This window comes from Muscardinus avellanarius (genome assembly GCF_963383645.1).
Source record: "Muscardinus avellanarius genome assembly, chromosome: 10".
Lineage (NCBI taxonomy): Eukaryota > Metazoa > Chordata > Mammalia > Rodentia > Gliridae > Muscardinus > Muscardinus avellanarius.
In genome coordinates, this window is record NC_137796.1 from 81,754,027 (window position 1) to 81,781,666 (window position 27,640).

A 27,640-nucleotide genomic window follows, 5' to 3' on the forward strand; every position below is an offset into this window, starting at 1 on the left:
CTCTCTCCTCCAAGAGGGTGCCTTCCACATCTCTTCTCTCAGAAGTGCCAGCAGCTCAGTCCAGAGGTTCTGGAGCAGAGAATGCTACCAGGAGGTAACAGATGAACCTTGCGATGGCTGATGCTCCAGCTTACTTGGGGTGCAAAAGACATGAGTGCTCCTCTTCTCTGGAGCAAGCAGACATAGGTGCCAGGGACGGGAAGAGGATGCTACAACCCCAAGTCCTATGTAGGCCTTCCAGCCTGGAAGGCTCCCATGTGCAGACTCTGGACCCCAGTGCTTGCCCGTACCCCAGCACACAGCACGGCCAGAACCAGAATGCAATAAACAGATGCAGGCCAGGCGGCGAAGGGGCCGTGATGGTGCTAGCTTTCAGACGCTGTCTGCGGCACTGTGGGTTGGTCCACACAGAAGCGCTTCAGGGGCGGAGCACCTGAGTCTTCCTCTTCCTCGGCAATCTAGGAGCAGCAAGAATAGGAAATGGTAGGGCCATTCCTCTGACCAGACCTGTCCACCTACCCACATTACAACCCTAAAGCCTACCCTCAACCCCCTTGAAGATGACCAACTTCTTCCCCTCCCTCACAACCTGAGACACCAGTCCCTCCGGCTGCCTCTGCACCCAACCACAGCACGTGTTATATCAGTGATCCACTTTAACATCAACAGTTCTGCTTTTTTTCCTTAGAGAGAAAGCCAAAGAACCCTTACCTGTGTCTCTAATGGGACTGGTTCTTCCTTCGTGAGGGTCGGGGGTTCATCAGCAACTTCTGAGGCAGGCAGGGAGGGCTCTGAAAAAGTAGCAAGGTGAGCCCAAGTGCGGCCTTGCCTGGGCATCTTAGCCTCAAGCTGGGGGACCCCTCCTATGGCTTATATGCAGGTAACCCAGTGAAGAGGGCAGAGCAGAACACAGGCCTGGGAATCAAAGGAGCAGGGCAGGATGGGGCCAGAGTCTGCCGAGGAGGCACTGTCTAAAGCAGATGGGTAATGTATAGGTAGATCACAAAGGGCCACCACTAGTGCCAGCCTGAGGAGCTTAGTCAGTCCTGCAGACACCTGTAGCCAACAGAGCATCTCGTCCATCTCCAACCCAGACACCACAGTCTTAACACAGTCCCCCAGGTTTATGAGAAGGTTACTATGAGGACTAGATAAACTAGTATATGGAAGAAGCTAGAACAGTGCAAGGCAAGTAGTAAGCACACAAAGAATATTAACCTACAAATGCCATTATCCACAGAGAAACAAGTTCTATAATGTGGCCTGCTAGTAGTGGGTCAGAGGAAATGCTAACAAGATACACATACTTGCTTCTCTCTTTTTCTTTCTTTTTCTTTTTGGTACTGAGGATTGAACCCAGAAGCATTCTACCTCTGAGCTATACTTTCAGCCCTATTTTATTTATTGTTTATTTTATTTATTGTTTTTTTTTTTCTTTTTCTTTTTGGAGCTGGAGATCAAACCCAGAACGCTGCACCTACAGTGCAGGTGCTTTGTTACTGAACTACATCCCAGCCCCTATTTTTATTTTTAAAACAGTCTTACTAGGTTGATGAGAGTCTCACTACTTGTTGAGGTTGTTTCCAAACCTGCGATCCTCCTGTCTGAGCCTCCCAATTACTGGGATTACAAGTGCACACCACCATGCCCGGCTTTTATGTTTGAAACAGGGTCTTACTCAGTTGATGAAAAGTCTTACTACTTGCTGAGGCTGTTGTTCTTGAACCTGTAATCTTCCTGTTTCAGCCTCCCAAATACTGAGATTACAGGCTATGCCATGATGTCTGGCTTTTTTTTTTAAGGGTCTTGTTAGTCAGGCATAGTGGCGCATGCTTTTAATCCCAGCATTCAGGAGGCTGAGACAGGAGGATCGCAGTTAGTGGACAGCCTCAGCTACTTAGTAAGACCCTGTTTCAAAATAAAGAATAAAAAATAGAGCTGGGCGTAGTGGCGCACACTTGTAATCCCAGCATTCGGGAGGCTGAGACCAGAGGATCACGGTTCGCAGAAAGCCTCAGCTACTTAGTGAGGCCCTCTGCAACTCAGTGAGACCTGGTTTCAAAATAAAGAATAAAAATTAGGGCAGGGGCTGTAGCTTGAGGTCGAAGGCCCCTGGGTTCCATCCCCAGACCCGCAAAAAAAAAAAAGTAAATAAAAAATAGGGCTGGGGTGTAGCTCAGAGGTAGAATGCCCCTGGGTTCCATCTCCAGACCCACCAAAATAAATAAATAAAAATAAATATTTTATTTATTTAATGGTGGTGCTCGCTTGAGACAGGAAGATTACAGGCTCAAGATGAGCCTCAGCTACTTAGAGAGGCCCTACACAACTTAGTGGAACCCTGTTTCACAATAAAGAATAAAAAAAATAGGGCTAGGGGTTAGCTCAGAGATAGGACTCTGGAATCAATCCTCAGTACCACAAAAAGGAAATGAGAAGGGTCTTAGTTGCTTAAGCTGGCCTCCAACCTGTGATCCTCCTGTTTTAGCCCTCCAAGTACTGAGATTACAGGTTTGTGTCACCACATCTGGCTGCTTGTGTGTGTGTGTGTGTGTGTGTGTGGAAGTGGGGATAGAACCCAGGGCATTCTACCTCTGAGCTACACCTGAGCTCGATTTTATTCTTTTGTTTTGGAAATATGGTCTCATTAAATTGTGGAGAACCTCACTAAGTTGCTGAGGCTGGCCACTAACCTGGGACCCTCCTGTCTCAGCCTCCCAAGTACTGGGATTACCATGTGTGTCACCATGCCTGGCTCTTCTGTTTTTGTTTCTGTGATACTAAGGAGGGAATCCAGGGGCATTCTACCTCTGAGCTATACCCCCAGCCCTATTTTTTATTGTTTATTTATTTTTTTGGGTGGTACTGGGGTAGAACCCAGAGGCTTTCTACCTCTGGGCTATACTCCCAGACCTTTTTTATATTTTATTTGGACACAGGGTCTCACTAAGTTGCTGAGAGCCTCACTAAGTAGCTGAGGCTGGCTTCGAACCCATGCAATCCTCCTGTCTCAGCCTCCCAAGTGCAGGGATTACAGGCGTGCACCACCACGCCCGGCTTATTATTTATTTATTTATTTATTTTATTTTTGGGGGGAGGGGTCTGGGGATGGAATCCAGAGGCATTTGACCTCCGAGCTACACCCCCTGCCCTATTTTTTATTCTTTATTTTGAAACTGGGTGTCACTGAATTGTGAAGGACCTCGCTAAATAGCTGAGGCTGTCCGCAAACCGCGATCCTCCAGTCTCAGCTTCCCAATGCTGGGATTACAAGCTTGCGCCACCACGCCCAGCTATTTATTTTTGAAACAAGTTCTCACTAAATTGCAGAGGGCCTAAGTAGCTGAGGCTGGCTGCAAACTTGAGATCCTCCTATCTCAGCCTCCCAAGTACTGAGATTACAAGCATGCACCGCCACACCTGACAGTCTTCTGTTTCTAATAAGAAATTGCAGGAAGCCAGGTGTGGTGGCGAACACTTGTAATTCCAGCATTTGGGAGGCTGAGACAGGAAGATCACAGGTTCATGGACAGCCTCAGCTACTGAGGCCCTTTGCAACTCAGTGAGACCCTATTTCAAAATAAAAAATAAAAATTAGGGCCGGGGAGCCAGGCGTGGTGGCGCATGCTTGTAATCCCAGCATCCGGGAGGCTGAGACTGGAGGATCGCGGTTCACGGACAGCCTCAGTTACTTAATGAGGCTCTCTGCAACTCAGTGAGACACGGTTTCAAAACAAAGAATAAAAAATAGGGCAGGGGGTGTAGCTCGGAGGTCGAATGCCCCTGGGTTCCATCCTCAAACCCATTAAAAAAAAAAAAAATAGGGCGGGGGATGTAGTTCAGAGATAGAATGCCCCTGGGTCCCATTCCCAGTATGGCAAAAAAAAAAAAAAAAAAAAAAGAGTTACAGGATATAAATGCAAGAACATAAACTCACATCAGGACTAAAAAAAATGACATCTGGTTCCACCAGATACTAGTTTTATGTACTCCTGGACATGCAAGTTAACCATTCTAAGCCTTCATATCCTCATCTGAAAAGTAAAGACAATAGCTGCTACCTTAAAGTTTTGTTTTTGTGGCACTGGGGATTGAACCCAGGAGCATTCTACCTCCTAGCTATACCCCCAGCCATAAATATATACATAAATATACACACACATACACACACACATACACACACACACACACATTTTTTTTTTTTTTTTTTTTTTTTTTTGCGGGTCTGGGGATGGAACCCAGTGGCATTTTACCTCTGAGCCACATCCCCTGCTCTATTTTTTCTTTATTTTGAAACCAGGTCTCACAGCCCAGCGTGGTGGTGCACGCTTATAATCCCCGCGCTTGGGAGGCTGAGACAGGAGGATCGCACAGGTTCGAAGCCAGCCTCAGCTACTTAGTGAGGCTTTCAGCAACTTAGTGAGACCCTGTTTCCAAATAAAATATAAAAAAGGTCTGGGAGTAAGGCCCAGAGGTAGAAAGCCTCTGGGTTCCACCCCAAGTACCACCAAAAATAAATAAATAAATGAAACCAGGTCTCACTGAGTTGCAAAGGGCCTAAGTAGCTGAGGCTGTCCATGAACCACGATCCTCTGGTCTCAGACTCCTGAATGCTGGGATTACAAGTGTGCGCCACCATGCCTGGCTCAGTTCTATATTTTTTTATTTGTATTTTGAAACAGGGTCTTGCTAGGTTGATGAGTTTTACTACTGGCTGAGGCTGTCCTCCAAGCTGTGATCCTCCTCTCTCAGCCTCCCGAGTACTATAATTACAGGAGTGCATGACCATGCCCAGCTACTTTAAAGGTTCTTGAGAAAATCATACCAAGAATCAAGAACAAAAAGTGTTTTTGACAGAGCCTAGCGTTCAATTGCACTGCTCTTGTTTTCTTCCTGTATTCTGTGAAAGGATAATATACAATAATTCCTCAAAATATCCCAAGCTAGATGCTTGGATACCAAAAGGCTAGATGCTGCCAGGCTCTGAGGCTTGCTCTATAAACCTTTTTTTTTTTTTCTCTTTTGGTACTGAGGATGGAACCAGGGGCATTCTACCTCTGAGCTACACCCCTAGCCCTATTTGTTATTATTTTGAAACAGGGTCTCACTGAGTTACAAAGGACCTCACTAAGTAGCTGAGGCTTTCTGAGAACCATGATCCTCCTGGCTCAGCCTCCCAAATGCTGGGATTATAAGCGTGTGTCACCACGCCCAGCATTTTATTTTCCCCTAGACTGAGGATTGAATTCAGGGCCTTATGCTTGCTAGGCAAGTTCTTCACCACTAAGCTACATCCCCAGCACCCCCCTTTAAATTTTATTTTGAGAGTAAATCTCACAAAGTTACTCACAATGAACTCGAAATTGTGATCCTCCTGCCTCAGCCTTGGGAGTTATGATTATAAGTGTATGCCACCATTCCCCTACATGACACTCCTCTGGGTCACCCGCAACTTACCCTCAAGAATTTCTTGGCCCAGAGTGGGGGGCTGGGAGTCATCGGTGCGGAAGTCGGAAGTGTGGGCTGGGCTCAGGGACTCGCTCTGCTGGGGACTGGGACTTGAGTTGGTACTGCTGTCCACCTTGAGCTGATAGACATCGGACACAGAACTCTGGTTGCTGTTTTCGTCTGAAAACCAAACAACAAAGGCAACAGCTGGGGCAGGCATTTTCCTCAAGAGTATCTCAATCCAGAGCTGAGGACCTGACCTCTAGGTGGCGATGGATACAAGAAGCTCAAGGATCACTGTTGCAGGCACACCCTGAAAGGCAGACCCCAGGGCTTCTATGTACTGCAAATGATGCGCTGCCCAAACTGATTAGCTTAAGCCTTTTTTTTTTTTTTTTTGTACTAGAGATTGAACCCAGGGGCAAGTAAACATAATTCTTGATTGATATTTATTAGTGTGGTACTAGGATGGAACCCAGGGGCATTCTACATCCAAGCTACACCCCTAACCCTTGTTTTGTTTTGTTTTGTTTTTTGTGGGTCTGGGGAAGGAACCCAGGGGCATTTGACCTCCGAGCTACCCCCCATGCCCTATTTTTTATTCTTTATTTTGAAACCGGGTTTCACTGAGTTGCAGAGGGCCTCACTAAGTAGCTGAGGCTGTCCGCGAACCGCGATCCTCCAGGTCTCAGCCTCCCGAATGCTGGGATTACAAATGTGTGCCACCACGCCCGGCTTCCCTAACCCTTTTTTTATTCTTTATTTTCAAACAGGATCTCACTAAGTTGCAGAAAGCCTCACTAAGTAGCTAAGACTGTCTGTAAACCTGAGATCCTCCTGTGTCAGCTTCTCAAAAACTGAGATTACAAGCGTGCACCACCACACCTGGCCCTATTTTTAATTTTTACTTTGAAACAGGGTCTCAGTAGATTGATGAGTCTCACTACTTGCTCACACTGTCCTTGAACCTATGATCCAGTATCTCAGCCTCCCAAGTATTGGGATTACAGGCATGAATCACCACACTCAGCTCTTAATTCATGACATATATTCTAAGGAGCAGATGCAGCAAAAATCTTTATGTGACATTATATTTCTGAAAGTCAGATTATGCTTATTTAATCGCTTTTTTTTTTTTTTTTGTAGTACTAGGGATGGAACCCAGGGGCATTCTACCTCTGAGCTACATCCCCAGCCCTATTATTTTTTTTCTTTATTTTGAAACAGGGCCTTACTGAGTTGCAAAGGGTCTAAATAGCTGAGGCTGTTCACAAACCGTGATCTTCCTCTCTCAGCCTTCCAAATGCTGGGATTACAAGCGTGCACCACCATGCCCAGCCTTTTCTTTTTCTTTTGGTGCTGGAGATTAAACCCAGGGGCTATCTACCTCTGAGCCCTATTTATTTATTTATTTATTTATTTATTTATTTAATTTGATATGGGGAGATTGAACCCAGTACTATTCTGCCTCTCACTATACCCCAGCCCTATTTTACTTTTTATTTACATACTTTGATACTGGGGATACTGGTCATCGAACACGAGCATTTTTTTTTTAGTGTGTATAGTACTGGGGATGGAATCCAGGGGCCTTCTACCTCCAGGTTACACCTTCAGGTTTTTTTGGGGTTTTTTTGTAGTACTGGGGATGGAATCCAGGGACATTCTACCTCCGAGCTACACCCCCTGCCCTTTTTTTTTTTTTTTTTTTTTTTTTTTTTGCAGGTCTGGGGATGGAACCCAGGGGTATTCAACCTCTGGGCTAAACCCCCTGCCCTATTTTTTTATTCTTTATTTTGAAACAGGGTCTCACTAAATTGTGGAGGGCCTCAATAAGTAGCTGAGGCTGGCCACAAACCCCAATCCTCTGGTCTCAGCCTCCCAAATGCTGGGATTACAAGCGTGTCTATGTTGCTGAAAGACTAAGTTGCTGAGGCTGCTCCAAAACTCCGATCATCCTGTCTCAGCCTCCCAAGTACTGGGATTATAAGCGTGGAACCCAGGGGTATTCTATCTCTGAGCTACAGTCCCAGCCCCCTCACTTGCTCTATCTACCTACCTACCGTACTGCGGATTGAAACCAGGGGCATTCTACCTCCGAGCTAAAACCCCAGTCCTCTTTTTTATTTGAAACAGGGTCTCACTAACTTTCAAAGGGCGTCATTAAGTTGCCAAGGCTGGCCATGAACCTGCAATACTCCTGTAATCCCAAGTATCCACCACGCCTGGCTTTACTTTTTTCTTGTTATTGTGCGTATGTGTGTGTGTGTTTTACTGGGGATTGAACCCAGGGGCATTCTACCTCTGAGCTATAACCCCAGCCCTATTTTATTTTTATTTTGAAACAGGGTCTTACTAGGTTAATGAAAGTCTCACTACTTGCTGAGGCTGTATTTGAACCTGTGATCCTCCTGTCTCAGCCTCCCAAATACTGGGATTACAAATGTGCACCACCACACCTGGCTTACTTGGTACTTTGAATTAGGGTTTCACTAAGTTGCTGAGGCTGGCTGTGAACCTAGGAGTCTACTGTCTCAGCTCCCAGTACTAGGATTACAGGCATGTTCCATTACGCCCAGCTGCCCTTCTTATTTTTTACTTTGGAGCAAGGTCTTGCTGAGTTACTGAAGCTGGCCTGGAACTTGTAATCCTCCTATCTCAGCCTCACAAGTACTGGAGTATAGGCATGCACCATGAAGCCCAGCTCATCACTTCATACTGGATGAGGTATTTCTCACTGCCCAATGGAATAGAGGGGTGTAACTGACTGTGGTCAGTACTTCCTAATCTTTCTCATATCACACGAAAATGATACAATCTGTATGGCATCCTGGATGCCTGAAGGAAGCTACTGATGTTAGCATGGTCAGCTCAGGCCCTTTGGCTGCCTGATCGCTCCAAGCATGAGGAACTGCCCTATGGGAACTCTGTCTGAAGGCTTCAAGTCACCATATGATTTGAAAACATAGGTGTCACCTCTGCTTCTCCCTTCCCTCTTGCAGCTGGTCACACATCAGGTGTCTGCTCCTGCTCAGAGTTCACTTGTGCTCGCGCCAGGTGTGGTGGCGCACGCTTGTAATCCCAGCATTTGGGAGGCTGAGACCTGAGGATCGTGGTTCGCGGACAGCCTCAGCTACTTAGTGAGGCCCTCTGCAACTCAGTGAGACCCGGTTTCAAAATAAAGAAAAAAAAAAAAAAAAAAAAAGAATTAACTTGTGCTCGCTCCTTCTTCTCCTGCTGCCTCAGTTAAGGCCTCATTATCTCTGGTTTGGCATTCCTTGATAACCTAACTGTCCTGTCTTTGATTTCATGCAAGTCACACTACTGCCTGAGTGATGAGTCCTGCTGTCTAAAGGATAAATTTCATATTCCACTACTGCTTAGGGCAGACGTGAGATGACCTTAATACAAAATTCAAAGTCCTAGCCAGGCGTGGTGGCGCACGCTTGTAATCCCCGCGCTTGGGAGGCTGAGACAGGAAGATCCTGCAGGTTCGAAGCCAGCCTCAGCTAGCTTAAGAGACCCTGTTTCCAAATAAAATATAAAATAGGTCTAGGAGTGTAGCCCGGAGGTAGAAGGGCCTTGGGTTCCATCCCCAGTACCACCAAAAAAACAAAAAAAATTCAAAGTCCCTTTGTGTGTGTGTGTGTGTGTGTGTGTGTGTGTGTGTGTATGTGTGTGGCACTGGGGATGGAACCCAAGGGCATTCTACCTCTGAGGTATACTCCCAACCCTTTTTTGTTTTTGTTTGTAAACAGCGTCTTGCTAGGTTGCTGAAAGCCTCACTATGTTACTGAGGCTGTCCTTGAAGCCTGCAATCCTCTTGTCTTAGCCTCCCACGTACTGGGATTAGAAGCATGTACTACCATTCCCAGCTAGCCTACATTCATTATTTCAATTACTTCACACACCTGCTGCCTTCCATTACACTCTGCGCTCATAGAGCTTGGAGGCCCTATGGCTGCTTTTGCTGATTCCCCAGGGCAATACACAGGAAGTACCTGACACACAGTAGGAATTCATTAAACATTTACAGAAGAAAAAAGGTGATGACCAGACTATGGAGCCCCTACATCTCCCAGAGGTTTATGATGACTGAACACCCACACTTAAGATGGAGACCCCTTCCCTGTATTCTCCTTCCTTTATTACACTGTCCTTGGGAGTGAGGGGAAGGATGGGAAGAGACAACCACATTGAGTTGGTTCCAAGTCTAGTTGCAAAAAAGAAGCCCTAACCCTGCTCTAGCTTTCACTCCTCAAAGGCCACTGTCCCCACATCTAAGATGGAAGTGGCACTTCATTATAAAAGACAACAGCTCTGTCACTTGTAAGACACTGCAAACACTCTTCTCTGAGTACTGGTTTCCTTAAATAGGGATGATTATAACTGCCTAGTCTGTATCACAGACTGATAGAAGGATAAAAATGAGAACCTTTACCAAAAGTGCTTCACAAACACTAAATGCTATGTAGGTGTGAAAGCCTTTTTAAAAAATTTTTTTTGCAATACTGGGGATGGAACCCAAAGGCATTCTACCTCCGAGTTATACCCCCAGCCCTATTTTTTATTATTTGTTTTGAAAGAGGGTCTCACCGAGTTGCAAAGGGCCTCACTAAGTAGCTGAGGATGGCCCCGAACCTGGATTCTGTTTTCAGCCTCCCAAATGCTGGGATTACAAGCATGTGCTGCCACGCCTGTCTTCTTTTTTTGTGTATGTGTGGCACTGGGGGTGGAACCCAGGGACTTTTCTACCTCTGGGCTATACTCCCAGACCTATTTTATGCTTTATTTGGAAACAGGGTCTCACAAAGTTGCTGAGAGCCTCACTAAGTAGCTGAGGCTGGTTTTGAACCTGAGCGATCCTCCTGTCTCAGCCTCCCAAACTCTGGGATTACAAGTGTGCGCCATCACGCCTGGCTTTTAGTCTTTATTTTGAAACAGGTTCACACTGAGTTGCAAAGGGCCTCACTAAGTAGCTGATGCTGTCTGTGAACTGCAATCCTCTTGTCTCAATCTCCCAAATGCTGGGATTACAAGTGTGTGCCACCAGGACCTGTCTTTTTTTTTTTCCCCCCTGTGGTACTCGAAATTGAATTCAGGGGCATTCTATCTCTGAGCTGTATACCCAGCCCTTTTTAGTTTTTATTTTCATTATATTTATTTCCTCCTCCTTCTTTTTTTTTTTTTTTTGGTGGTACTGGGGTTCTTGGAAGCCCTTCTACCTCTGGGCTACACCTATTTTATACTTTGTATTTGGAAATAGGGTCTCTTAGGCCAGCATGGCTGGCTTTGAACCTGCGCGATCCTCCTGTCTCCGCCTCCTAAGCATGGGGATTACAAGCATGCGCCACCATGTCCGGCGCTATTTCTTTTTTTGTGTGTGGACCTGGGAGTTGAGCCCAGGCATTCTACCTCCAAGCTATACACCCAGACCAATTTTTTAATTTTTAATTTTTATTTTTATGGTACTGGGGATGGAACCCAGGGACATTCTACCTCCAAGCTACACTCCAAGCCCTATTTTTTATTCTTTACTTTGAAACAGGGTCTCCCTGAGTTGCAAAGGGCTTAAGTAGGTAGTAGCTGAGGCTATACACGAACTGCAATCCTCCTGTCTCAGCCTCCCAAACGCTGGGATTACAAGCATGTGTCACCACGCCCAACTTATTTATTTTGAAACAGTCTCACTAAATTGCAGAAGGCCTCACCAAATTGTTGAGGCTATCTGCAAATCTGTGATCCTCCTGTCTCAGCCTCCCAAGTACTGGGATTACAAACCTGCACTATCACACTGGCTTCCTTTATATTTTGTATTTATTTATTAATTTTATTAATTTTTATTTTTTGAGGTACTGGGGATGAAACCCAGGGGTCTTCTATCTCCAGGCTATACCCTCAACCTATTTTATATTTTATTTGGAAACAAGGTCTCACTAAGTTGCTGAGAGCCTCACTAAGTAGCTGAGGCTGGCTTCAAACTTGCGTGATCCTCCTCTCTTAGCCTCCCAAGTACTGAGATTGCAAGTGTATGCCTCCATACCCAAACATGTAGAACTGTTGTGTTCTCTCTCTTTTTTTTTTTTTTTTTCAGTATTGGGGAATTGAACCAAGGGACATTCTACCTCCAAGCTACACCCCCAGCCCTATATTCTTTTTTTTTTTTTTTTTTTTTGCGGTACTGAGGATAAAATCTAGAGGCATTCTACCTACAAGCTACACCTCCAGCCCTATTTTCTGTGTGTGTGTGTGTGTGTGTGTGTGTGTGTGTGTGTGTGTGTTACTGGGGATGGAACCCAGGGGCTTTCTACCTCCAGGCTACACTCCCAGACTATTTTATATTTTATTTGGAAACAGGGTTTCACTACGTTTCCAGCCCTATTTTTTAATTCTTTATTTTGAAACAGCGTCTCAGTGAGTTGCAAAGAGCTCACTGAAGTAGCTGAAGCTGTCCAAGAACCACGATCCTCCTATCTCAGGTTCCCAAATGCTGGGATTACGAGTGTGTGCCACCAAGCCCAGCTTTATTCTTTATTTTTTGAAATGCTCTCACTAAATTGTGGAGGACCCAAGTAGCTAAGGCTGGCTGCGAACCTGAGATCCTCCCGTCTCAGCCTCCCAAGTACTGAGATGACAAGTGTACGCAACCACGCCCGACGTAGAACCATTCTTATTCTTGTAAATTCATCTAAGTTTTCTTTTTCCCTGCAAGGAAGACATATGGATACCACTCACCCTGGAATTCAAGAAGGAGAGAGGAATTGGCTGAGGCATCAGAGGGAAAGCCATTAGGTTCCCGGGCTGCTGAACTGTTCGATTTTGACTTTTCTTTCTAGAAAAGGAAAAAGAAGAATATGGCAGAGCCAAGTAGGAGACTCACAAAGAGGGAGAAGGGCACCATCTGAGAGCCACAGAGGTCAGGATGAGGTCGGAGCAGGAACAACTAGAGTGAGATGACAATCCAAGGAGACCAGGATAATAGAATCCTGGGCTAGGTCTCTGTCTGTAAGATGAACGTTCCAACACAAACAGAATCAAAGAGGCAAGCCAGGCCTGGTGGCACAACTTGCAATCCCAGTCCTTGGGAGGCTGAGACAAGAGGATCGCGCAGGTTTGAAGCCAGCCTTGCTTGCTTAAGAGACCCTGTTTCCAAATAAAAGTATAAAATAGGTCTGGGAGTGTAGCCTGGAAAAGGGTTTCCAGGAACCCCAGTACTACAAAAAAAAAAAATATATATATATATATATAACAATAATAATAATAATAAATAAAAATAAATATAGGGCTGGGGGTGTAGCTCTGAGGTAAAATACCTCTGGGTTCAATCCCTACGGAAAAAAAAGTTCCACCCATGTATGAATGAATAGGTGAGAAACATGGAACACTCCTTTGAGAAGATTCCAGTTTTAGGAGCACCTGGAGTGGAGTGTGGAAAATGAGGATAACACCTCTGGCTGGAGTCACTATACAGCCAATGCAGGTGGCACAGGGCAAAGGGCTCTAATGCTAATTGATCACCCTCACTCATTCAAAATGATCACCTCATGTTTGCCTTTGCCTAAAACATCATTTCCCTTAAGCAGATGTAGGTGATACATGCCGGGGACCCACAATGGGAAGGTAAGCTTTAGCTCACAACAAAGATGCTCCAGGTAAAAAATATAATCAATCCAAGCATTTGCAAATGAGAGCATTCCAAAAACCAAAAGTTTAAATCAATAGTTCAAATTTAGCAGTTCATACTTTCTTTTCTTTTTCTTTTTTTTCTTTTTCTTTTTTTTTTTTTTTTTTTTTTGGTGCAGTACCTGGGATGGAACCCAGGGGCATTCTACCTCTGAGCTACATCTCCAGCCCTATTTTTTTATTTTATTTATTCATTTATTTTTTTGGTGGAACTCAGAGGCTTTCTACCTCCGGGCTATACCCTCAACCTATTTTATATTTTATTTGGAAACAGGGTCTCACTAAGTTGCTGAGAGCCTCACTAAGTAGCTGAGGCTGGCTTCGAACCTCCTGTCTCCTCCTCCTGTCTCACCCTTCCAAGCGCGGGGATTACAAGCATGCGCCACCACGCCCGGCTCCAGCCCTATTTTTTATTCTTTATTTTGAAACAGGGTCTCACTGAGTTACAAAGGCCCTCCCTAAGTAGCTGAGGTTGTCTGCGAACCATGATCCTCCTGTCTTGGCCTCCCAAATGCTGGAATTACAAGCCTGTGCCACCATGCCCAGCTCAGTTCATACTTTTTTGTGTGTGTGTGGTGCTGGGGGATGGAATCCAGGGTCTTTTCTACCTGCGGGCTACACTCCAGCCCTATTTTATACTTTATTTGGAAATAGGGTCTAAGTTGCTGAGAGCCTCAGTAAGTAGCTGTCTCAGCCTCCCAAGCACTGGGATTACAAGTGTGCACCACCACACCCGGCTCAGTTCATACTTTCTACATGTCTATTTACTACAGATGCACTGTACTAGTAATATAATTTAATATCTATTACTAACTTTTAATCCTATCTCTGTAATAAGTCAGCACATATATATAATTTTTGGGTTTTTTTGTTTTTGTGATACTGAGGATGGAACCCAGGGGGGGGATTCTACCTCCAAGCTACACCCCCAGCCCTATTTTTTTTTTGGTGGTACTGGGGTTCCTGGAAGCCCTTCTACCTCCAGGCTACACCCCCAGACCTATTTTTTAATTTTTATTTGGAAACAGGGTCTCTTAAGCCAGCGCGGCTGGCTTCGAACCTGCGCAATCCTCCTATCTCCACCTTCCAAGCACGGGGATTACAAGCGTGCACCACCATGCCTGGCCCCACCCCTATTTTTAATTTTTTTAATTTTTTTTTTTGTGGTATTGGGGATAGAACCAAGGGACAGTGTACCTCTGAGCTACATCCCCAGCCCTAGTTTTTAGTCTATTTATTTACTTATTTATTTATTGTGGTACTGGGGTGAAATCCAGGGGCTTTTCTACCTCCAGGCTATACCCCCAGACCTATTTTATACTTTTTAAAATTTGGAAACAGGGTCTCTTAAGCCAGCACGGCGGGCTTCAAACTGCGCAATCCTGTCTCCACCTCCCAAGCACAGGGATTACAAGCGTGCGCCACCACGTCCAGCTCCCAGACCTATTTTATACTTTATTTGGAAACAGGGTCTCACTGAGTTGCAGAGGGCCTAAGTAGCTGAGGCTGGCTTCGAACCTGTGCGATCCTCCTGTCTCAGCCTCCCAAGTACTGGGTTTACAAGTGTGTGCCACCACGCCTGGCTTATTCTTTATTTTGAAATAGAGCCTAAGTAGCTGAGGCTGGCTGCAAGCCAGTCACCATCCTGTGTCAGCCTCCCAAGTACTGGGAGTGCAAGTGTTTGTCACCATGTCTGGCTCCCTGCTACACTTGGCTGCGCCTGCTTTTTTTTTTTTTTTTTTTTTTTTTGCGAGTCTAGGGATGCAACCCAGGGGCATTCTACCTCTGAGCTATACCCCCTGCCCTATTTTTAATTCTTTATTTTGAAACAGGGTCTCACTAGGTTGCAGGAGCCTCACTAAGTAGCTGAGGCTGTCCGCGAACCACAATCCTCTGGTCTCAGCCTCCTGAATGCTAGGATTACAAGCATGCGCCACCACGCCCAGCTTAGCCCTATCTTTTTTTATTTTAAAACAGGATCTAGCTAAATTGCTAATAGCCTCATTAAGTTGCTGGGACTAGCTTTGAACCTACAATCCCCATCTCACTCTCCCAAATACTGGGATTACAGGCATGTACCATGATTCCCAGTTCACATTTAGCTTTAATTTACTTATGTTTCTAATTAGTTATTGCTACTAAGAATAAAGCCATAATGCTCAACTTTCAGTTTTTTTTAATTACTTTATTTACATAATTTTTTTGTTTTGGGTGGTACTGGGGGTGGAACCCAGAGGCTTTCTACCTCTGGGCTATACTCCCAGCCTTATTTTCTATTTTATTTGGAAACAGGGTCTCACTAAGTTGCTGAGAGCCTCACTAAGTAGCTAAGGCTGGCTTCAAACCTGTGTGATCCTCCTGTCTCAGCCTCCCAAGTGCTGGGATTACAAGTGTGCGCCACCACACCCAGCTTATTTAGATAAATTTTTACAAAAAATAAAAGTTTTGCCGGGTGTGGTGGCACACGCTTGTAACCCACGCTTGGGAGGCAGAGACAGGAGAATCGCGCAGGTTTGAAGCCTCTCTGGCTTAAGAGCCCCGTTTCCAAATTTTAAAAATATATATAAAATAGGTCTGGGAGTGTAGTCCGGAGGTAGAAGGGTTTCCAGGAACCCCAGTACCATCAAATAAATAAATAAATAATAATTGTGTTTTTCTTGAAACAACACTATATACCTCTGCTTTATAAAAGAATATGGTCTATGCTTACAAGATGATACATGCCAGGCGTGGCGGCACAAGTTTGTAATCCCAGCCTTCAGGAGGCTGAGACAGGAGGATTACAGTTCGCAGACAGCCTCAACTACTACTTAGTGAGGCCCTTCCAACTCAATGAGACCCTGTTTCAAAATAAAGAAAAACTGCCAGGTGTGGTGGCGCACGCTTGTAATCCCCGCACTTGGGAGGCAGAGACAGGAGGATTGATTGCACAGGTTTGAAGCCAGCCATGCTGGCTTAAGAGACCCTGTTTTCAAATAAAAAAGTATAAAAATAGGTCTGGGAGTGTAACCCAGAGGTAGAAGGGTTTCCAGGAAACCCAGTATCACCAATAAATAAATAAATAAATAAATAAATAAATAAATAAATAAATAAATAAAAGCCAGGCGTGGTGACGCATGCTTGTAATCCCAGCGCTTGGGAGGCTGAGACTGGAGGATCGCACAGCTTCGAAGCCAGCCTCAGCTACTGAGTGAGGCTCTCAGCAACTTAGTGAGACCCTGTTTCCAAATAAAGTATAAAATAGAGCTGAGCGTGGTGGCGCACGCTTGTAATCCCCTCGCTTAGGAGGCTGAGACAGGAGGATCTCACAGGTTCGAAGGCAGCCTCAGCTACTTAGTGAGGCTTTCAGCAACTTAGACCCTGTTTCAAAATAAAATATAAAATAGGTCTGGGAGTATAGCCCAGAGGTAGAAAGCCCCTGGGTTCCACCCCCAGTACCACAAAAAAAAAAAAAAAAAAAAAGAAAGATAACTAGGGTTCGTGGTGTAGCTCAAAGGTAGAATGCCCCTGGGTTCCATCCACAGTACCACAAAAAAGATTAAATAAAATAGCCGGGCATGGTGGCACACTCTTGTAATCCCAGTGCTTGGGAGGCTGAGACAGGAGGATCACACAGGTTTGAAGCCAGCCTTAGCTACTTAGTGAGGCCCTCAGCAACTTAGTGAGACCCTGTTTCCAAATAAAATATAAAAAAGGTCTGAGAGTGTAGCCCAGGGGAAGAAGGCACCTGGGTTCTATCCCCAGTACCAAGTAAATAAATAATGTGCTGCCCCCTCCATGTGATAAGTATTTCCTGCATGAACATGTAGGTGTTTCTTTATTAAAACCCCTTACTTTATTTGCTGGGGTAGACAATGAATTGAGAATTATCTCTAATGATTTCAAGTAATAAACCTTTCTTCACTCTATTTCCTAATTGTACTTTTCAACTCTGCACTTACTGAGGGACAGCTGGAATCCACTAAGTTCTATTACAATGAGCCCTTGGGGAAAAGGTGGATGGCAGTCAGCATTTCCTCCTCTATACAATTGCTCAAGAGACTGACTTAACTGTCTGGATTCTGGCTCTTAGGAGTAAGGACAGCATTGAAGCCAGGCTTGAGTGGGAATAAAGGGTCTCTCCAGATCCCTAACATTTACCCACCAAATCCTTGGGTGTGGCATCATACAACCACTGGAAGAATACAAACAGCACGAAAGACAATAAACAAAACAGTCAACACAGAAGAGGTAGACTACTGGGATAGACATCAAACAAAATTAAAGTCTCCTCAGAAAGGTAAGAGTGATACTGCTAATAGAGGAATTCTGGCATAAAAATGTAATCATTTGCTGGGGGGTAGTGGCACACCTCTGTAATCACAGTATTTAGGAGGCTGAGATAGGATTGTGAATTTGTGGCCAGCCTCAGCTACTTAGTGAGGTCCTCTGCAACTTAGCGAGCCCATTTCTTTTTTTTTTTTTTTTTTTTTTTTTTTTGGTGGTACTGGGGTTCCTGGAAGCCCTTCTTCCTCCGGGCTACACTCCCAGACCTATTTTATATTTTTGAAACAGGGTCTCTTATGCCAGCAGGGCTGGCTTCGAACCTGCGCGATCCTCCTGTCTCCGCCTCCCAAGCGCGGGGATTACAAGCGTGCGCCACCACGCCCGGCCTTAGCGAGCCCATTTCAAAATAAAGAATAAAAAATCGGGGAGCAGGGCATGGTGGCAGACACTTGCAATCCCAGCATTTGGGAGGCTAAGAACGGAGGATCACAGTTTAGGAACAGCCTCAGCTACTAAGTGAAACCCTATTTCTTTTTTTTTTTTTTTTTTGCGGGTCTGGGGATGGAATCCAGGGACATTCGACCTCTGAGCTACACCCCCTGCCCTACTTTTTATTATTTATTTATTTTTTTTTTTTGGGGGGGGTGGTACTGGGGGTGGAACCCAGAGGCTTTCTACCTCCTGGCTATACTCCCAGACCTTTTATATATATATATATTTTGGAAACAGCGTCTCACTAAGTTGCTGAAAGCCTCACTAAGTAGCTGAGGCTGGCTTCAAACCTGTGGAATCCTCCTGTCTCAGCCTCCCAAGCGCGGGGATTACAAGCGTGCGCCACCACGCCTGGCTTATTTTACTTATTATTATTATTATTTTTTTTTGGTAGTACTGGGGTTCCTGGAAGCCCTTCTACCTCCGGGCTACACTCCCAGACCTATTTTTACATTTTTTTTAATTTGGAAACAGGGTCTCCTAAGCCAGCCACGCAGCTGGCTTCGAACCTGCGCGATCCTCTCCAGTCTCTGCCTCCCAAGCGTGGGGATTACAAGCATGCGCCACCACGCCCAGCTTTATCTTTTATTTTGAAACCAAGTCTCACTGAGTTGCAGAGGGCCTCACTAAGTAGCTGAGGCTGTCCACGAACCATGATCCTCCAGTCTCAGCCTCCCAAATGCTGGGATTACAAGCATGCGCCACCACGCCCAGCTCGAAACCGTATTTCAAAACAAAGAATAAAAACAGGGCTGGGTGTGTAGCTTGGAGGTAGAATGTTCCTGGGTTCCATTCCCAGTACCAAAAAAAAAAAAAAAAAAAAAAAAAGTAAAGTAATTGTTCAGCTGGGTGCAGTTGAGTACACCTGTAATTTCAATACTCAGGAGGCTGAAAAAGAAGGATCACAGGTTCAAGGCCAGTATCATTCAGCGAGACCCTGTTTCAAAATTAAAAAAAAAAAAAAAAAGGCTGGGCATGATGGCACATGCTTGTAATCCCAGCGCTTGGGAGGCTGAGACAGTAGGATTGAAGGTTCGAGGATAGACTAGCCAGACCTAAATAAGGAAAAAAAGGGGGGGGGGTAGAGTATAACTCAGAGGTAAAATGCCCCTGGGTTCAATCTCCAGTAACTGCCCACACACATATACATGTGTGACATACTTTTTTTTTTTTTTTTTTTTGCAGGTTTGGGGATGGAACCCAGGAGCTTTTGACCTCTGAGCTACACCCCGTGCCCTATTTTTTATTCTTTATTTTGAAACAGGGTCTCACTGAGTTGCAGAAGGCCTCACAAAGTAGCTGAGGCTGTCTGCGAACCGCGATCCTACGGTCTCAGCCTCCCAAATGCTGGGATTACAAGCGTGCACCACCACGCCGGGCTCTATTTTTGTCAAAAATAAAAATTAGGCTGGTCATGGGGAATACCCTTCTGATTCCAGTACTTAGGAGGCTGAGACAGGAGGATCACAGTTCACAGACAGCCTCTCAGCTGTCTGTGAGGCCCTCTGCAATTTAGTGAGACCTTGTTTCAAAATAAAGAATACAGCTGGGCGCACTCTTGTAATCCCAGCATCCAGGAGGCTGACAATGGAGGATCGCTGTTCACAGACAGCCTCAGCTACTTAGTGAGGAGGCCTTTTGCAACGTGTAGCTCAGAGGTCAAACGCCCCTGAGTTCCATCCCCAGACCTGCAAAAAAAAGAAGAAGCCGAGCATCGTGGCATTAGCTTGTAATCCCAGCACTTGGGAGGCTGAGACAGGAGGATTGCACAGGTTCGAAGCCAGCCTCAGGTATTTTGTGAGGCTCTCAACAACTTAGTGAGACCCTGTTTCCAAATAAAATATAAAAAAATAGGTCTGGGAGTATAGTCTGGAGGTGAAAGAGCCTCTGGGTTTCACCCCCCAGTACCACAAAAATAAAAGTAAAATAAAATAAAGAATAAAAAAAAAGGGCCAGGGTGTAGCTCGGAGGTAGAATGCCCCTCGGTTCCATCCCTGGTACAGCCAAAACAACAAAGAAAAAGAAGAATAAAAATAGGGCTGGGAGTATAGCTCAGGGTAGAATGCCCCTGGGTTTCATCCTGAGTCCACAAAAAATAAATAAAATAATAATATTAATAAAAAAATAAAAAATTACATTGAGTCAGGTGTGGTGGCACACACTTGTAATTTCAGTACTTGGGAGGCTGAGACAGGAGGATCACAGGTTTGCAGCTAGCCTTAGCAACTTAGTGACACCCTGTTTCAAACTAAAAATTAAAAATTAAAATAAGGCTGGAGGTAAAACTCAGAGATAGAATACCCCTGGGTTTAATATCCGGTACCACCAAAGGGGAAAAAAAAATTTTAATTAAGTGAATGAGTTTGTGGGGTTTTTTTGGTGGGAGGTGGTACTGGAGATTGAACCCAAGGGCATTCTACCTCTAAGCTACACCTCCAGCCCTATTTTATTTACTGGAAACAGGGCCTCACAAAGTTGCTTAGAGCCTCACTAAGTTCCTGAGGCTGGCCACGAACCTGCAATCCTCCTGTATCAGCCTCCCAAGTACTGGGATTACAAGTGTGCGCCACCATGCCAAGCAAAGCCAATGAGTTTAATAGCGAAAGCCCTGAGTAAAAGATAAAAGAGGTGAGAGACAAGTTAAGAAACAAGCAGCGGAGGGCAGTGTCACATGCCTATAATCCCAGTACTTGGGAGGCTGAGACAGGAAGCGCTCAGATTCAAGACTAGCCTCAGCAACTTAAGTGAAACTCTCAGCAATCTAGTCAGATTCCATATCAAAACAAAAAAAATTTTTTTTAAGGGGCTGGAAGAGTACCTTTGAGGTGGAATGCCCCTGAATTCAATACATAGTACCACACACAAAAAAGTAATAACAATAATAATAAAAAAATAAAATAGGAGCCGGGCGTGGTGGCACATGCTTGTAATCCCAGCATTTGGGAGGCTGAGACAAGAGGATCACAGTTTATGGACAGCCTCAGCTACGTAGTGAGGGCCTCCGCAACCTAGACCCTTGTTTCAAAATAAAGAATATAAAATTGGGCTGGGCGTGTCACTTGGAGGTAGAGTGCCCCTGGGTTCCATCCCCAGTACCACAAAATAAATAAATAAATAATTTAATTAATTTAATTTAATTAAATAGGTAGGACTAAGCATGCAGAGGTGCAGGACAGAGGTTGAATGCCCTTGGATTCCATCCCCAATACCAAAAAAAGGTCAGAGAGAAAACATATTAGGCTTTGTAAACCATGAAGTCTTATGGCAACTACTTAACTGTACCACTGTTACTCAAAAGCAGTCACAATTAGGAAACCAGTGGGCAATTATGTGCCAATGAAACTATACTGACAAACAAAGAAAATAGAGCTGGGTGTTGTGGCGCACGCTTGTAATCCCAGTACTTGGGAGGCTGAGACAGGAGGATCACACAGGTTTGAAGCCAGCCTCAGCTACTGAGTGAGGCTCTCAGCAACTTAGAGACCTTGTTTCAAAATAAAATTATAGCTGGGCATGGTAGTGCACGCTTGTAATCCCAGCATTTGGGAGGCTGAGACCGGAGATCATGGTTCTCGGACAGCCTCAGCTACTTAGGCCCTCGGCAACTCAGTGAGACCCTGTTTCAAAATACAGGGGAAAAAAAAAATGGGCAGGGGTGTAGCTCAGAGGTCAAATGCCTCTGGGTCCAATCCCCAGACCTGCAAAAAATAAGATAAAATAAAATAAAATATCTGGGCATGGTGGCGCACGCTTGTAATCCCAGCGCTTGGGAGGCTGAGACAGGAGAATAGCATGGGTTCGAAGCCAGCCTCAGCTACTTATTGAGGCTCTCAGCAGCTTAGTGAGACCCTGTTTCCAAATAAAATATAAACAAATAGGTCTGGGAGTATAGCCCAGAGGTAGAAAGCCTCTGGGTTCCACCCCCAGCACCACACAAAAAACAAATAAATAAATAAAATAAAATAAAATATAAAAATAGGTTGTGGGCGTAGCCCGGAGATAGAGGCCCCTGGGTTCCATTCCCAAGACCACCAAAACAAAACAACAAAGAAAATAGGCCTCGGTTATAGTTTGTCAAGCTCTGGAAAAGCTAAATAGAATAAGAGAAGAAAATGAAGGGGGAAGATAATAGAGGCTTTGCATGGACCAATGACAAAGGATATAGTATTTTTTTTCTTTTTTCCCCAATTTTTTTTTTTCTTTTGGTGGTACTGGGGTTCCTGGAAGCCCTTCTACTTCCGGGCTATACTCCCAGACCTATTTTTACATTTTATTTGGAAACAGGGTCTCCTAAGCCAGCGCGCGGCTGGCTTCAAACCTGCGCGATCCTCCTGTCTCCGCCTCCCAAGCGCGGGGATTACAAGCGTGCGCCACCACGCCCGGCTTTTCCCCAATATTTTAATTCCAAGCTATCTCCCTTTTTATTTATATATATTGTAGAACTGGGAGTTGAACCCGTGGGGCATTCTATCTCCGAGCTACACCCCCAGACCTTTATTTTATTCTTAATTTTGAAACAGGGTCTCACAAAATTGCACAGGGACTTACTAAGTTGCTGGGGCTGGCTTTAAACTTTCAAACCTCTTGTCTCAGCCTCCCAAGTACTGGGATTACAAGTGTGTGCCACCATGTCTGACTCTTTTTTAACTCAAGTCTGGAGAAATACATTCATTCATAATTAAGAAACAATTGAAGCCGGGCGTGGTGGCACAGGCTTGAAATCCCAGCATTTGGGAGGCTGAGACCAGAGGATTGCGGTTCGCGGACAGCCTCAGCTACTTAGTGAGGCCCTCTGCAACTCAGTGAGACCCGGTTTCAAAATAAACAATAAAAAATAGGGCGGGGGGTGTAGCTTGGAGGTCGAATGCCCCTGGGTTCCATCCCCAAAACCCACAAAAAAAAAAAAAAGAAAAAAAAGAAGAAAAAAAAAAAGAGAAAAAAAAAGAAACAATTGAACAACAATAACAAAAAGATACCCATTTTGTTCCAATTTTCTTTCAGACTTACCTCCTTGCTGTCTGTCACGGGAACCCACTTAAATATCCTAAGGGATGTGTCACCCACAGTCACCCATTTTTTCTCCCTATAAGAAAGACACTTCTTATAATAAAGCAATAAAATGTATTTTCTGTTCATAAACTTACACTTTTGCATTTCTCAGGAGATTATTCCTTCATCTGGATCACCTTCTAAACTTCCTGTCAAGGCAATTGTGGTATCGCACACTTGTAATCCTAGCATTCGGGAGGCTGAGACCAGAGGATCACGGTTCGCAGACAGCCTCAGCTACTCAGTGAAGCCCTCCACAACTTAGTGAGATCCTGTTTCAAAGTATAGAATAAAAAACAGGGCGGGGGATATAGCTTGGAGGTTGAATGCCCCTGGGTTCCATCCCCAAACCTCCAAAATAAATAAATAAAAATAAATAATTTCCTGTCAAATTATGCCTACAATTGTGTTTGGGGAACAAGAAGTAATTAAGCTATAAAAGATGGGACTGGAAAATAATTTAAGGCTATCTGAAGAGAGACTAAAAGCCTGGCGTGGTGGCGCACATTCATAATCCCAGCATTTAGGAAGCTGAGACAGGAGGATCACGGCTTGTGGACAGCCTCAGCTACTTAGTGAGGCCCTCTGCAACTCAATGAGGCCCTGCTTCAAAATAAAGAATAAAATATAGGAAGCTGGCCAGGCGTGGTGGCGCACACTTGTAATCCTTACGCTTGGGAGGCAGAGACAGGAGGATCATGCAGGTTTGAAGCCAGCCAGCAAGGCTTAAGAGACCCTGTTTCCAAATAAAATATAAAAAAATAGGTCTGGGAATGTAGCCCAAAGGTCGAAGGGTTCCATCCCCAGTACCACCAAAAAATTAAATTAAATTAAATTAAAAAAAGGAAGCTGGGAATGGTGGTGCACGCTTGTAATCCCAGCCATTTGGAAGGCTGAGACGGAAGGATTGTGGTTTGAGAACAAGCTCAGCTACTACTCAGTGAGGCTCTTAACTCAGTGAAACCCTATTTCAAAATAAAGAATAAAATATAGGGCTGGGGGGCTTAGCTCGGAGGTAGAATGCCCCTGGGTTCCATCCTCAGTACGGCAACAACAACAAAAAAATAAAAATAAAGAAAAGAAAAGAAAAAAAGAATAAAAAAGAGTCAGGGCTGTAGCTTGGGGTTAGAATGCCTCTGGGTTCCCCCCAGCACTAGGAAAAAAAAAAAAATCACAAGCTATTAATGCTTTTTGTGTGCTGGGGGGTGGGGGTTGAACCTAGGAGTACTCTACCATTGAGCTAAACCCCCAGCTCCTCTCTACTTTATTTATTTTTGTGGTACTGGGGATGAACCCAGAGGCATTCTACCTCTGAGCTACACCCCAGCCCTATATTTTAATTCTTTATTTTGAAACAGAGTCTCACTGAGTTGCAAAGGGCCTAAGTAGAAGCTGAGGCTGCCCTAGAACTGCGATCCTCTTGTCTCAACCTCCCAAATGCTGGGATTTCAAGCATGTGTGCCACCACACCCAGCTTCATTTACTTATTTTATGGTATGGATAGAACCCAAGGGCATTCTACCTCCGGGCTACATTCCCAGACCTATTTTATATTTTATTTGGAAACAGGGTCTCACTAAGTTGCTGAGAGCCTAAGTAGCTAAGGCTGGCTTTGAACCTGCATGATCCTCCTATCTCAGCCTCCCAAATTCTGAGATTACAAGTGTGGGCCACCACGCCCGGCTCTCCCCTCTCCTTTAAATTTTTTTTTTTTTTTGTGTGTGTGTGTGGTACTGGGGATGAAACCCAGGGGCTTTTTTTTTTTTTTTTTTTTAACCTCTGACTACACTCCCAGACCTATTTTATATTTTATCTAGAAATAGGGTCTAAGTCGCTGAGATCCTCACTAAGTAGCTGAAGCTTGCTTCAAACTACATTATCCCATCTCAGCCTCCCAAGAACTAGGATTACACACTTGCAACCATCACTCCCAGCTTTTCTCTTTAACATTTTTTTTTCTTTTTTGGTACTGGGGATTGAAGTCAGAGGCATTCTACCTTTTTATTTATTTGGAAACTGGGGCTCACTAGGTTGATGAGTCTCACTACTTGCTGAAGCTGTCTTCAAACCTGTGATCCTCCTGTCTCAGCCTCCCAAGTACTGAAATGACAAGCCTGCAGACACCACACTCAGCTTCTCCTTTAAATTTTTTTTTTTTTTTTTTTTTTTTTTTGCGGGTCTAGAGATGAAACCCAGGGGCATTCGACCCCTGAGCTACATCCCCTGCCTATTTTTTTATTCTTTATTTTGAAACAGGGTCTCATTAAATTGCAGAGGGCCTAAGTAGCTGAGGCTGTCCGCAAACTGTGATCCTCTGGTCTTGAAAGGCTCCATTTTAAAAGAAAAATTATAAGCCCCTAACAACCAGCTAATAGTTAAAAAATATTTTTGCTGCAGTTTAAGAAGTATAGGCTTGAGAATGAGAAATATGCAATAAGCCCACCCTGTTCCAGGAACCTACCTAGCATCTTATCTATACTGACCGGGTCAGCATACCTTTTCCGGGAACCTGCTGACTACACCTAGTATCTTATCTAACATTTGACTACAGAATGTACTTTTCAAATGATTCTGTAATTTTCTGTAAACGCATGCAATCTGGCCCAAAGCCCCCCTAACTAGTGGTCTTTTCCCTATAAATACCCTCAGTTCCAGTCGCTCGCCGCCGAACTCCTCTGCTCTTAAGTGAGATACGAGTCAGCCCCAGTGCACTGGCTCCTTAATAAACCTTTTGCTTTTGCATCAAGGATAAGTCTCTTGTGTGTACTTGGCATCGCTTATCCCAAGGCTTGACTGAGGGTCTCCTTCTGCGGGGGTCTTTCAGTCTCAGTCTCCCGAATTGCTGGGATTACAAACCTGTGCCACCATGTCCAGCTCCTTTAAATTTTTTGTTTTGTTTTGTTTTTGTGTGTCTGGGGATGGAACCCAGGGGCATTCTACCTCCAAGCTACACCCCCTGTCCTACTTTTTATTCTTTATTTTGAAACAGGGTCTCACTAAATTGTGGAGGATCTAAGTAGCTAAAGCTGTCCACGAACCGGGATCCTCCTTTCTCAACCTCCTGAATGCTGGGAACACAAGTATGCGCCACCACGCTAGGCTTCCGGCTCCTTTAAATTTTGATAAGTGGGTCTTGCTAAGTTGCTCAGGATGGCCTCGAACTTGAAAACCTCCAGTCTCACCCTCTTGAGTAGCTAGGATTATAAGTGTAAACTATCCTTGGCAAAATAAAGATTATTTATTTATTTATTTATTATGGCACTAGGGATTGAACCCAGGGGCATTCTACCTCCTAGCTACAACCCCAGCCCTATTTTATTTTATTTTGAAACTGGGTCTTGCAAGGTTGATGAAAGCCTATTTGACCTGTGATTTTTCTGTTTCAGCCCTCAAGTACTGGAATTACAATCGTGGGCCACCACGTGCAGCTAAAGCAAATTATTTAACTGATATTTACCAGTGAATTGTGAATATATATATATATATATATATATTCACAATATATATATATATTATATATATATATATTATATATATATTTATATATATAATATATATATATATAATATCTTGGGTATAGAGAAGGAATTTCCAGCTTTGGGGGAAACGTGCAAACAAGTGCAGGGTACCAATGTCCATTAAGGGAGTGGAGGATGAGGGATGGGAAGGCTTCCTGGAGAAAGCTAAAAACCTACCTGGACTGTGTGTGTGTGTGTGTGTGTGTGTGTGTGTGCGCGCGCGCGCGGTACTGAGAGTGGAATCCAGGATCTTCTACCTCCGACTATACCCCCAACCCTATTTTATTTTATCTGGAGAAACAGTCTCGGTAAATTGCTGAGGCTGACTTCGAACCTGCGATCCTGGTGTACGCCACCACTCGGTTCCTACCTGGATGTTTACACTATAAGTAATTAGCTACAGAAACGGTCTCAAAGGAGCTGTGAAAATTTAATGTACTGGGCATTGGAGTTCCTGATACCAACCGGGCGCTCAACCGGCGTCTTCGATGAGCACTTACAGGGGCCCTTTCCAACAGACTCTACTCCCAGGGCACCAAGAGAAAATGCCTACCAAGTGCGACGCGTGGGAGCCAGGTATCAGGGGAGAGAGAGGGGCTCCTTCCGGGGACCACTCGCTCCTGTGACCAAGCTCTCGCCAAACTTTGACGACTTTACAGGCAGAGCTCTCGGTTTGGTGGGCCGAGACCCGTCAACAAACGCCCGCCACCATCACCAGGCGACTCAGAAAGGCAGGGGAGGATGCGGCCCCGAGGCGGAGGGCGGGAGCTGGGCGCGGCCCCGGCGCGGCCCCGGCGCGGGCGCGGGCGCGGGCGCGGGCACTCGGGCGGCCTCGCGGCCGGAAGCCGAAGCCCCTCCCGCCGGCGCGCGGCCGGAGCAGGTGGGCGGGCCCGCGAGCCGGGCGGCCCGCTGATAGGCCGCGGCCGGCGCGCCCTCCGACCTCACGCCGACGCCAGCGGGCCCTCCTCCCGCCTCCCCGGCGTCCCCCTCCCCCAGCGCCGGCCGCTCGGCCTCCACCCTGCCCGCCAGTCTGGCGCTCCTTAGGGCCTGGGCTCGCGACCTCCGCCAGCACCCTGCGCTCCCGCCCCTCACCATTTCCGCACTTTCTCGATGGCCGCCATCACCTTCTTGATGTCGTCCTTGGCCCGGCTGCGGGTCTCGGCCCGCACTGACCTGCCTGACAT

The 27,640-nt window shown here is 45.3% G+C and overlaps 1 protein-coding gene across 2 annotated transcripts; it reads right to left on the minus strand.

The window, feature by feature from the left end:
* Positions 1-365: 365 nt before the first annotated feature.
* On the minus strand, positions 366-27,640 carry BCL7B (BAF chromatin remodeling complex subunit BCL7B; the record flags this gene model as incomplete). Of its 2 annotated transcripts, XM_080702664.1 has the most annotated exons (6): positions 366-458; positions 712-791; positions 5,458-5,628; positions 12,184-12,280; positions 22,897-22,972; positions 27,549-27,640. In XM_080702664.1, 6 exons carry the CDS (start codon positions 27,638-27,640, stop codon positions 366-368), a joined length of 609 nt encoding a protein of 202 aa, XP_080558790.1. The 2 variants fall into 2 exon arrangements, with proteins under 2 accessions (XP_080558790.1, XP_080558791.1); XM_080702665.1 differs by lacking the exon at positions 5,458-5,628.